This window comes from Schistocerca serialis, chromosome 2 (assembly GCF_023864345.2).
Source record: "Schistocerca serialis cubense isolate TAMUIC-IGC-003099 chromosome 2, iqSchSeri2.2, whole genome shotgun sequence".
Classification (NCBI taxonomy): Eukaryota; Metazoa; Arthropoda; class Insecta; order Orthoptera; family Acrididae; genus Schistocerca; species Schistocerca serialis.
Window position 1 is genome coordinate 192,684,014 of NC_064639.1, and position 13,457 is coordinate 192,697,470.

At 41.9% G+C, this 13,457-nt stretch overlaps 1 protein-coding gene and 1 pseudogene across 1 annotated transcript in view; both read right to left on the reverse strand.

Moving 5' to 3' along the window:
* The window catches only part of LOC126456926 (protein quiver), a 50,324-nt gene that overhangs the window by 11,319 nt on the left and 25,548 nt on the right, over positions 1 to 13,457 (reverse strand). The window contains exon 2 of the mRNA XM_050092860.1: positions 2,993 to 3,124. Coding sequence (XP_049948817.1) covers positions 2,993 to 3,124 — 132 coding nt within the window. The remainder of the gene's footprint in view (positions 1 to 2,992; positions 3,125 to 13,457) is intronic.
* On the reverse strand, positions 3,723 to 3,839 carry LOC126459192 (5S ribosomal RNA; annotated as a pseudogene).

Sequence of the window (13,457 nt, forward strand, 5' to 3'; positions counted from 1 at the left end):
CCATCACTTTTGCCACCTCAGTGTACACATAGTATACAAACACTTTCACTTGTCTGGAACCGAGAGTTTACTGGCCCAACTGGCTCCTGTGACTGCAAAATTTACTGATCCATAAACCTCCCTACCCCCTGAATCATTGCCCTTGCCATGGTGGGTAGGCTTACATGCCTCAACGCTACGGAATATAGATAGCTGTGCCATAAGTGCAGCTACAGCGGAGGGGTATCTGTTGAGAGGCCAGACGAACGTATGGTTCCTGAAGAGGGCAGCAGCCTATTCAGTAGTTGCTAGGGGCGACGTCTGGATGACTTTGCTGTGCTAGTACCGTGAATGGCTAAAAGCAAGGTGAAACTACATCCGTTCTTTTTCCCGATGGAATGCAGCTTTACTGCATGGTTAAACAATGATGCCTTCCTCTTGAGTAAGATTTCCGGAGGTAAAATTATCTAGTCGGGTCTACCCAGGAGGATGTCGTCACCACGGAAGACAAAACTGGCAATCTGCGGGTCGGAGCTTGGAATATTAGGTCGCATAATCTGGAGATTAAAAAAGGAAAACTGATAGGTTTGAAGTTAGGTGTAATATGTATCAATGATGTTCTGTGGCATGATGAACATACTTCAGAGAGGGAAAGCTTAAACGGAACTTGTACAGAAACCAGACGGCATTGATAAGAGTCGAGAGGCATGAAAAGCTGTGGCCGAGAAGGGAGTGAGACGTGGTTGTAGCCTAGCCCCAATGTTATTGAGTCTGTACACTGAGCAAACAATAAAGAGAACCAAAGAAAATTTTTGTGAGCGTATTAAAGTTCACGGGAAGGAAATAGAAACTCTGAAGTTCTCCAGTGACATTGTAATTCTGTCAGAGTCAGCTAAGGACTAGGAAGAGCAGTTGAACGGGATGGACAGCATCTTTAAAGAAGGTGTAAGTGGGCTGCTTCTGTGTTGGCAACGCTGTGTAGCGCTTTGCATTGGAGCTCTGACTGCGCTTTCTTTGTAAGAGATTCTGTGGCTGGTCGGACTCGTTGGTGGAAGTTAATCGGCAGTACTGTGGGGCAGTTGCAGGTGAACAGCCAGCAGTGGTGGATGTTAGATGTGAGAAGTTAGCATTGATGGAGAGTAGAGGTCTGAAGTGTTAGCGTAGGTTAACGATCTGTACATGTTCGACTTGGAGACTGAATATTATTCATGATTATATACCTTTGTACTGGATGTCAATGGACGATTTATATTCGTGTTTGAACTGGATGTCGCATTATTAAGGTACAAAAAAATACATTATTTAGTTTGCAACAAAATCTTTCATTTGCTAACCACATGCCTATTAGTAGTTAGTGGCTTTATTAGTTAGGCCGGCCGGAGTGGCCGTGCGGTTCTAGGCGCTACAGTCTGGAACCGCGTGACCGCTACGGTCGCAGGTTCGAATCCTGCCTCGGTCATGGATGTGTGTGATGTCCTTAGGTTAGTTAGGTTTAAGTAGTTCTAAGTTCTGGGGGACTGATGACCACAGCAGTTAAGTCCCATAGTGCTCAGAGCCATTTTTTTTAGTAGTTAGAATCTTTTATTTAGCTGTCAGTATTGACGCTCGCTGCATTGCAGTAGTTCGCGTAACGAAGATTTTAGTGAGGTAAGTGCTTAATGAAATGTATAGGTTATTGTTAAGATTTCTTTTTAGTCAGAGTCATTCTTTTGAATTAATTATTTGAAGTCAGGTTGTAACTTTTTTGAGCAGTCGGATTGCGTTGCGCTAGAATATTGTGGGTCAGTGTTGACATGATAAGAAAAAGTAAAGAGAAAGTATGCTCAATACGTCCAGTTTTACTCAGCTGTTTCAGAATCAAATAATGTAGATGTTTCATCTTCTCAGTCATTCTGCAATTTAAGTAGAGACACACTCATTTCAATAAAGAAGTTTCAAAGGTTATAAGATTATCTTCAACAAAAGCAAAACAAGAGTGATGGAATGTAGTCAAATTAAATCAGGCGATGCTGAGAGGATTAGATTAGGAAACGAGACAATAAAAGGAGAGGATGGGTATTGTTGTAACTGACCTGGCCGAAATACAGAAGATGTAAAATGTAGACTGCCAATGGCAAGAAAAGCGTTTCTGAAGAAGAGAAACTTGTTAACATCGAATATAGATTTAAAGTGTTAGGAAGGCTTTTCTGAAAGTACTTGCATGGACTGTAACCATGTTTGGAAGTGAAACATGAACGATACCCAGTTCAGACAGGAAGAAAATCTTTTCAGATGTGGTGCTAGAGAACAGTGCTCAAGATTAGATCGGTAGAACACGTCACATATGAGGAGGTACTGAATACGACTGGAGAGAAATGATATTTGTGGAATAACGTGACCAAAAGAAGGGATCGAATGACAGGACACATTATGAGACATGAAAGAATCACAAATTTGGTATTGGAAGAAAGTGTTGGTGATTTGGAAATAGGACAAGGGATGAATGTAGTAATCAGGTTCAAAAGGCTGTGGGTTGCAGTAGCTGTTTGGAGATGAAGAGGTTTGCACAGGGCAGAGTAGTGTGGAGAGCTGGACCAAACAACTCGTCGCATTGAAGACTACAATAACAACAAAAACTTTTACATAAATATGCATTTTTTGCTCTTGCTGCTGTAGTTTTTAGGTAAATTGATCACTTTCTTCCCACATGTAATGTCTATTTTCTTGTCTCATAACTGTGTTGATACGTTTTTATTATATCTTCTAATTTTTAGCTCTGATTAAGGCAGTAAAGCCAAAACCAGTTATCAGTTTTAATGCAGTAACATGTACCCAAGATGTAATTCTAATTGTAATCCGATTCATAGGGTATCGGTCTCCTCAGCAGCTCCAAATGGGCTTATTTCGTGTCATTCTTAAGGATTTTATTACAATAAGCATCCCACGCCACTATTTCCTCTACAATAAGAACACTCCTCTGATCGGCGTAGAACGTGCACATGATATGTTGTAGAGCAATTCGAAGGAATCTCACCTGTGGAGTTTTTCTTGACACAGAACCCATTCTCGTCTGGGCAGGTCACCAGTAGGTCCTCAGGATCGCTGAAGGGATCTCCACAGCGAGAATCCTCTGCGGAATCGCATACGTAGCACTTAATGGCGTCAACTGAAACAGATAAGGAGCTGACTGAGTGGTTGCGCTTGGTGGTAGTGATTTACCATTGAATTCTTCCAGCTTGCTGTTTATCACTGAATGACTACGTTGTGTGAATGACTCTGATGAATATTCCTGAAGAACAGCGTTTTCTATATGTCATTGTGGGAGGAAGGGATGGAGAGTGTGGAACCGAGAACTGCCAGTAAGACTACGGCTCTTCAAGAACACAAAGAGCTTTAAATTCACATCCAACCGAAAGATAAACATCACAAATATCATACGCCCTCACTGCATGAAACATTGGTAAAATGTTTGGAATTTATACCCGAAGACGGGAACAGGGTTTGGTTATAAGGAATCGCTACATACCTCACTTTGCATACTACTAAACTAAACTAAACTCCTCCTGAACAGGCCATGAAGGCCCAAAGGTACCAACCGGCCGCCGTGTCATCCTCAGACCATAGGCGTCACTGGATGCGGATATGGAGGGGCATGTGGTCAGCACACCGCTCTCCCGGCCGTATGTCAGATTACGGACCGCAGCCGCTACTTCGCAATCAAGTAGCTCCTCAGTTTGCCTCACAAGGGCTGAGTGTACCCCGCTTGCCAACAGCGCTCGGCAGACCGGATGGTCACCCACCAAGTGCCAGCCCAGCCCGACAGCGCTTAACTTCGCTGATCTGACGGGAACCGGTGTTACCACTGCGGCAAGGCCGTTGGCCCCTACTTTGTACACTACTTAGTGCTGAAAGTATCACAAACCATAAAGGCCCTAGCCACTTGGATCGAGCGCAACCGCTTATAAGGGAACTGATATCAATCGCACGACACAGGGCCGTACTTATCTAAACACTCCTAAGCTGAAACCACAATGTCGAAAATTTTGTGATGCCTATCCTGCAGAAAACAGCATTTTAGGACAATTTCCAAATAAAAATCTGTAAATACAGGATGTTTCAAAAATGACCGGTATATTTGAAACGGCAATAAAAACTAAACGAGCAGCGATAGAAATACACCGTTTGTTGCAATATGCTTGGGACAACAGTACATTTTCAGGCGGACAAACTTTCGAAATTACAGTAGTTACAATTTTCAACAACAGATGGCGCTGCAAGTGATGTGAAAGATATAGAAGACAACGCAGTCTGTGGGTGCGCCATTCTGTACGTCGTCTTTCTGCTGTAAGCGTGTGCTGTTCACAACGTGCAAGTGTGCTGTAGACAACATGGTTTATTCCTTAGAACAGAGGATTTTTCTGGTGTTGGAATTCCACCGACTAGAACACAGTGTTGTTGCAACAAGACGAAGTTTTCAACGGAGATTTAATGTAACCAAAGGACCGAAAAGCGATACAATAAAGGATCTGTTTGAAAAATTTCAACGGACTGGGAACGTGACGGATGAATGTGCTGGAAAGGTAGGGCGACCGCGTACGGCAACCACAGAGGGCAACGCGCAGCTAGTGCAGCAGGTGATCCAACAGCGGCCTCGGGTTTCCGTTCGCCGTGTTGCAGCTGCGGTCCAAATGACGCCAACGTCCACGTATCGTCTCATGCGCCAGAGTTTACACCTCTATCCATACAAAATTCAAACGCGGCAACCCCTCAGCGCCGCTATCATTGCTGCACGAGAGACATTCGCTAACGATATAGTGCACAGGATTGATGACGGCGATATGCATGTGGGCAGCATTTGGTTTACTGACGAAGCTTATTTTTACCTGGACGGCTTCGTCAATAAACAGAACTGGCGCATATGGGGAACCGAAAAGCCCCATGTTGCAGTCCCATCGTCCCTGCATCCTCAAAAAGTACTGGTCTGGGCCGCCATTTCTTCCAAAGGAATCATTAGCCCATTTTTCAGATCCGAAACGATTACTGCATCACGCTATCTGGACATTCTTCGTGAATTTGTGGCGGTACAAACTGCCGTAGACGACACTGCGAATACCTCGTGGTTTATGCAAGATGGTGCCCGGCCACGTCTTTAATTTCCTGAATGAATATTTCGATGATCGTGTGATTGCTTTGGGCTATCCGAAACATACAGGAGGCGGCGTGGATTGGCCTCCCTATTCGCCAGACATGAACCCCTGTGACTTCTTTCTGTGGGGACACTTGAAAGACCAGGTGTACCGCCAGAATCCAGAAACAACTGAACAGCTGAAGCAGTACATCTCATCTGCATGTGAAGCCATTCCGCCACACACGTTGTCAAAGGTTTCGGGTAATTTCATTCAGAGACTACGCCATATTATTGCTACGCATGGTGGATATGTGGAAAATATCGTACTATAGTGTTTCCCAGACCGCAGCGCCATCTGTTGTTGAAAATTGTAACTACTGCAATTTCGAAAGTTTGTCTGCCTGAAAATGTACTGTTGTCCCAAGCATATTGCAACAAACGGTGTATTTCTATCGCTGCTCGTTTGGTTTTTATTGCCGTTTCAAATATACCGGTCATTTTTGAAACACACTGTAAGAAGTACTTAACTCAAAAGATTTAGGTAAACCTTTCATGATTTAATGAGTTAATATTATTAAGATACTTAAGACTATTTATTAACATCGCTGTAAACAACCTTATTTTAAACAAGTTGAGATTCTCATCCACACAAAAAATTACCTATTGTAACTGGCAACAAACATGTTTTTATGCAAATGTTAAATAACAAATGGAAGGTGTCAACTAAGCAAATTTTATCATCTTTTAATTGAAATACGATACTTTTCCAAATAATCAGTCTCAAAATGAACGGCTTAAAACAATCTTATCCGCTAATTGCTCTGCGCCTACACTTCAACCAATGGAGGTATTTACACTGAAGCGCCAAGGAAACTGATATAGGCATGCGTATTTAAATGCAGAGGTGTGTAAACAGGCAGAATACGGCGCTGCGGGCAACAAGTGTCTGGCGCAGTTGTTAGATCGGTTCCTGCTGCTACAATCGGACGTTATCAAGATTTAAGAGAGTTTGAAGCTGATGCTACAGTCGACGCACGAGCGGTGGGACACAGCATCTCCGAGGTAGCGATGAAGTGGGGATTTTCCCGTACGACTATTTCACGGGTGTATCGTGAATATCAGGAATCCGGTAAAACATCAAATCTCCCACATCGCTGCGGCCGGAAAAAGATCCTGCAAGAACGGGACCAACGTCCAGTGAATAGCATCTTTCAACGAGACAGATGTGAAATCCTTTCGGAAACTGCTCCAGATTTCAATGCTGGACCATCAACAAGTATCAGCGTGCGCGACATTCAACTAAACATAATCGATATGGGCTTTCGGAGCCGAGGGCACAGTAGTGTATCCTTGATGACTGCACGACACACAGCCTTACGCCTCGCCTGGGCCCATCAGCACCGACATTGGACTGTTGACGTCTGGAAACATTTTGCCTGGTCAGAAGACTCTCGTTTGAAATTTTGGACGTGTACGGGTATGGAGACAACCTCATGAATCCATGGACCCTGCATTTCAGCGGGGGTCTCTTCAAGCTGGCAGAGGCTCAGTAATGGTGTGGACGTGTGTTGTTGGAGTGATACGCGACCCTTGACACGTCTAGATACGGCTCTGACAGGTGACAAGTACATAATCATCCTGTCTAGTCACCTGCATCCATTGATGTCCATTGTGCATTCCGGCGGACTTGGGCATTTCCAGCAGGACAATGTGACACCCCCCACACGTCCACACGTCCAGAATTGCTGCAGAGTGGCTCCAGGAACACTCTTCTGAGTTTAAACACTTCCGCTGGTCACCATACTCCCCAGGCATGAACATTATTGAGCATATCTCGGATGCCATGCAACGTGCTGTTCTGAAGAGATCTCCATCTCTGGTACTCTTACTGATTTATGGACAGCCCTGCAGGATTCATGATGTCAGTTCCCTCCAACACGACACCAGACATTAGTCGAGTCCATGCCATGTCGTGTTGCGGCACTTCTGCGTGCTTGCGGAAACCCTACACTATATTAGGCAGGTGCACCAGTTTCTTTGGCTCTTCGGTGTATAACGTCTTCACAACTTAGTTGTCTTAAAATATCACTATATCACTTTCCATACTGCGCAACGCTAAAATGTTAAACCGGTCCTCTAGAATGGAGGTTTGAATCCTGTTTGTGAACGAGATTTTCCCTCTTCTATTAACGAAATACCGATGCTGCTAACATTCGTCGTCTGACTTACTGTGTATGGTTCTGATGTGGATTTTTACTATCTTTCTATACAGATCCCGTATACCAAACAAAATTCACAAAAATCTTTTTTGCTTTGCTTTTGAAAACATAGAATACTATAGGTGTACTACTCTTTTTGCAATCTTCTACGTAGTCTCTGTAAATACATGCAATAGTTCTCCCTGTCGCAGGACGTGTGCACTCATAGATAATGACTCTCAATGCGAAGGGCTGATTTAATGCTCGCGCGCATGTTATTTTTAATATTGTCATCAACTGAAACATTAATAGTCTATTTACCCCAAAGATCCTCTAGTACAAATCCATCTTTAACTTTTTTCAAAGTTAGTAGAAACGTTCGTCATACAATATCCAAGGTACACATAAAAATGTTTACAGATTGTCAGTCGATGTCCATTCTCTTCGAAATAGAATGCGTGTTTCAGCTTTCTCTCTTTCTTCGGATGCTTACACTGAGGTCCTATTTCGACAGAACGACGTACGATGTTTTCAAGTTGCGTAGACAAATCCCTTGTCTTCCAGTAATTTGAATATATCCATCATCTGTCATCTTTAGTGAATTTAGTAGTACAATTTTGAGAACAGTTTTGAGATAACGACTTAGTGCTCCTAGACAATTTTTTGTTCTGCTTGTAAAGAGAAACACTTTTGCCCGAATTACTTTTTTTATTTTTTATTTTATTTTATTTTTTTCAGTGCTTCCATTAGGAGCGATGAATTGTTTTTCGTTTTTCCTTGGCTGTTTGCATTATTTTTGACTGCTAGGTTTTCTTCATTGCTAGTACTAAACAAGAATCATTTTTTTGAAACCCCGTAATTGTCTCCCATTCCCACACATGGCTCAAAGATGCCTGTAACGTATCACTTTAATGGTGAAAAAGCATGACACCCTGCACACTCGGGATTGGCGACGGTTCAAAAGACAAGGTGTCGAGCCATAGCTGAGATGTTTATGTGAATTGTAAGATGGGTTAATGACTTCACATTGGCACCAAATTGCACCACAATTGGCGCCCTAGCGACTGAGGTCAGAACCGCGACACCCAGTGTTGAATCACGTGGCTGTTCTTATGGGTGGCCGAGGAAAACATTTCAGGCCCACCGCCGCTCAGAGTCGACAGGGGGTCGCATAAAGGGCGTGAGTGAAACCAACTCTTCGCCTGGGACATTGATTCCCACACATTTCGCTGCTGGAAACGACGGTTCGTGGTGCTACGAGCAACAAGACGACTTTCTTCACAAAGTTCGACACAGCTGCCACTCCCTGGGCCTTTCAATCCTTCTCTAAGGAAATGGTGGAACTGCAATCCCATTGAACTTGATCTGACCATTTTGGAGAGTAGAGCAACCGCAGGTTTTCTCTGCTGTGTAGCTTGTAATCAGTAGGGACTGTTACAAACCATCCATCAAAATGTGAACGTGATCCGAAGCGGCAAAGAGTTCCTATGCTTTTTCTACGTCTACATCTACATAGATACTATGCAAGCCACCGTACGCCTCGTGGCGGAGGTTACCCTGTACCTCTACGAGGGGCGTTTGAAAAGTCCGTGCAAAAATAAAATCTACTTACGTGTTTCGCGTAAACCTTTTTTGTTTATCGAAATAGTCTCCTTTTAGACTTATACATTTCGTCCAGTGCTGTTCTAATTCGTTGATACCTTCCGAATAATAGGAACTGTCCATGTCTGCAAAATACCTATTAGTTGCTGCAATCACCTCCTCGTTTGAATAAAATCTTTGTCCCGCCAGCCATTTCTTCAAATTGGGGAACGCATAGTAGTCCGAGGGAGCCAACTCTGAAGAATAGTGGGGATGTGAAACGAGTTGGAATCCTATTTCCATTAATTTTGCGACCACAACTGCTGAGGTGTGTGGTGGTGCATTGTCGTGATGGAAAAGGTCACTTTTGCGGTCCAGTCGCCGGCGATTTCTTGCAGCTCGGTTTTCAAACGATCCGGTAATGGTGAATAATATGCACCTCTAATAGTGTCACCCTTTCCCAGATAATCGATGAGGATTATCCCTTGCGAATCCCAAAAGACAGTCGCCATAACCTTTCCGGCCGAAGGAATGGTCTTCGCCTTTTTTGGTGCAGATTCTCCCTTGGTAACCCATTGTTTAGATTGTCGTTTCGTTTCAGGAGGATTATAATGTATCCACGTTTCATCCGCAGTGTCGAAACGACGCTTAAATTCCTGTGGATTCTTGCTGAACAACTGCAAACGATTTTTGCAAAACTTTACACGATTCCGTTTTTGGTAAAGCGTGAGCAATCGCGGAACCCATCTTGCGGATAGGTCTCTCATGTCCAAATGTTTATGCAAACTATTATGTGCACGTTTATTGGAGATGCCCACAGCACTAGCAATCTAACGCACCTTAACTCTTCAGTCATCCATCACGATATCATGGATTTTATCAATGATTTCTGGAGTTGTAACCTCCACAGGCCGTCGAGAACGTTCAGCATCACTTGTGCCCATATGGCGACGCCGAAAATTTTGAAACCTCTTATAAACTGTTCTAATCTAAGGTGCAGAGCCACCGTAATGTTTATCAAGCTTCTCTTTAGTCTCCTGAGGTGTTTTGCCTTTCATAAAGTAATGTTTAATCATCACACGAAATTATTTTTGGTCCACTTTTTGACAATCACTCGACTTCCTTGATTCACACGAATTCCAAACACAAAGAAATAGATCAATATGGCTGAAAATAGGTGTGCGTTCTTTCCAAAGATAGTACTAACTAAACATGACCTCGATACGTGCCAGTGGTGCCATCTCTCAGACTTTGCATGGACTTTTCAAACGCCCGTCGTATTTGTTATTTCCTTTCCTGTTCCACTCGCAAATAGAGCGAGGGATAAATGACTGTCTATATGCCTCCGTATAAGCCCTAATTTCTCGTATCTTATCTTAGTGGTCGTTACGCATAATGTATATCTTCGAGGTCCTTACGCACAATATATGTTTGCGGCAGTAGAATCATTCATTGGTCAGCTTCAAATGCCACTTCTCTAAATTTTCTCAGTAATGTTTCTCGAAAAGAACGTCGCCGTCCCTCCACGGATTTCCATTTGAGTTCCCGAAGCATCTCCGTTAACACTTACGTGTTGTTCGAACCTATCGGTAACAAGTCTAACAGCCCGCCGCTGAATTGCTTCCTTCAATCAGTCCTCGTACGGATCCCAAACACTTGAGCAGTACTCAAGAACAGGGTCGCACTATCGTCCTGTATGTTGTCCCCTTTATAGATGAGCCACAATTTCGTAAAATTCTTCCAATAAACCGAAGTTAACCATTCGCCTTGCCTACCATAGTTCTCTCATGCTCGTTCCACCTCGTATCGCTTTGAAACTTTACGCCCAGATATTTAAATGACGTGACTGTGTCAAGCAGGACACTAGTAATAACGTATCCGAACATTACAGTTTGATTTTCCTAGTCATCCGCAATAACTTATAGTTTTCCACATGTAGAGCTACCTGCCATTATCCCACATTTTTTGCTTCCTCCTATGCCATGTCACAGGGGTGAGCAACATTAACATGCGTGTGAATAAAACGAAAAAGGGTCCCTGTAAGACACCCCGTTCAGGAACACCCCTCGTTGTCTCCCAGTTACCCTAGTTGAGCTAAGCCTGAATGTAGACAAACACCACCTGAGGGTTGCCGAAGGGATTGCCTAACTCCCTGGCGCTAGATTAGCCATGTGGTGAAGTTTCTGAGAGGTAGATTCACGCTTTCAATACTTTTCAGTGGAATTTTCAGAGAAACATTTCCATCACTGTTAAAGAGGTAATAGTTATCACTGTTTGCTTCGAAGCACATTTTTCCATTTGAGCTTTTGACTACAAGAGGGAACAGTGAAAACCCTTTTCTCAAAAGGACTGCAAGTATTGAGCATATTCGTAATTGTTCAGCAGGCAAATATTCCCACTGCCATACTACTTCTTGAAATTAAAGCAAACACGCTTGCTAGAACTTTCCTTCATGGTTTCATCTATTTCTTTCATCTTAAGCATTCGCTCTGGTTCTGTTTGGTCTTCAGTGTTTTGTGCCTTGGCTGTTAAAACTATTTTTTGACCTCTCCCAGTGAGGACTAGGATTGTTAATATCGTGATTTTAATTTCTAAAATATCAAAAAATAAAAATAAAGAAGTAAAAGGAAATTATGCCTATAGTATATATCATACTTTTCTGTGCAGTGGAAATTTACTTAACAAAGTAATATTAACGAGCAACATTACATACCACAATAACGTAAACGGGCAAAATTACAAATCAAAATACCGCAAACGACCAAAGGCACGAATCAAAATTAAACAGAAAAGTAATGCTACTTTACATAATAGTTTAGGCAAATAATGTGACAAGTACAAAATGAGTTGCCTAGTACTGTGATAAGTAGAAAATGCCATGGGAAACAAGCAACGAAAAAATTCAAAAAGTCAATCTACTGATCCTGCACTATCCATCTTTTTCCTCCAACACAGTACTGTTACAGCAGCCATCTCTCTGCAGTTCTGCACACTAGGATTATCGCAATACTACATTCGTTGTTTCTTTTGTGCCACATTAGTAGTAACGGCGTGTGAAATTCTGGTTATATCAGCAAAGAAAGATGTGAAGCAGTTCGAGGAAACCGAAGTTGTTTATCAGCGCAGGAAGTTATTATTATGAACAGTGACAAGGAGAGCTGATTGCAGCCTTTCTATGCACTTGTCAGAGTAGTAGAAAAGAGCATCTATCGTTCGAATTACTGAGATACTTCAGAGTCGGTACAGAATTGGTAGCTGTTTGTTTTCATACAACGATCGCAAGTGTAACAACAGTCGTCTGAGTCATTCAAGGGTAGTAAAGGTAAAATAAACAGATTTAGCAGACAACTGATTTGTTTGGAAATGTATTATATTCTTGATTAAATTCAGGTTAGAGAATTATCTTTTTCCACTGTTGTGATCATACAGTACAGACAAGCACATTTTGCAGGTGATGCTGATAGTATTATAATAAATCCCATTAGAGAGAAAACAACATAAGAGCTTGTGAGTGTTGTTTTTCAAAACATTATTAAGTGGTTTTAAGAAAAGCGTAATTTCCAGGCAGCGGTTGGAGCGGTGGAAAGAGTACAGAACTGAAATCCGAGGGTTGTGGGCTTCATTCACTATGACGACATTTCTTTTTATTAATTTTTTATTTTCCACTTTTACGTTATTTACATTGGAAATAAACCGAAATAATGCTCAATATGCAGAATTTATTAAAATGTTCGTACAAGGCATGAAAAGGAATTTTTAACTGACGTGAGGAAGACCTATATGCACAACAAATTTCTTCCGTTAATTGACTCTTTTGGGGTGAACAAATCAACAATTATACGACGAGAATATTCAAGGTGAAGATAGACTGACATCGTGCAACATTAACCTGATTCTAATAAATGCACTCCGCTAGCACAATCTTGCGAGGACTACTTTAATTTTCAGATAAACAATTTCTTCAAAACGTTTCAAAACTGCTCTTACGTCACTGAGAGAGAAAAAGAAATCACACTCAGGGGAGACTGCATCACAATACATCATCAGCTATTCTCAAGGATACTTTGCGAAATAAAGCGTTACTCGTAGTTGCTGCCAAACTGTTCGATTAGAGAAAAACTTTTACGAATGTAGACCAGGTCTGCTTTTGTATAGAAACTTTAGAACAACTATGTGATTGTAAAAATACGGCGTTTATAAAGCCAGTAAGACGGCTAGAAAATTATTGTTTTCTTGTTTTTGCAATGAATATCACCCCGATTCGTGTAAATCATCAACTGTAAAATAAGAACAGTATCTAATTTTATATAATAAGTCCTCGTGTCCACCTTACAATCCCTTCCTGCAAACTTATTTGCAATGCTTAATTTTCTTTTGCCTTTTCTTTTCATGCCTTTTATGAAAATATTAATAAACACAATACACTGCGCATCATTTAGGTTATTTGTAATGTTAATGACGTGAACATTGAAAATAATAAAAGAAGTATTGTTTGCACAATAGCGAACAGTTAGAATAATATGTCATGAAGACTTGTTCAAGGTGTTAATCTTTGTAACTGTACCATCAAAAACAGATTCGATAGTGAAATT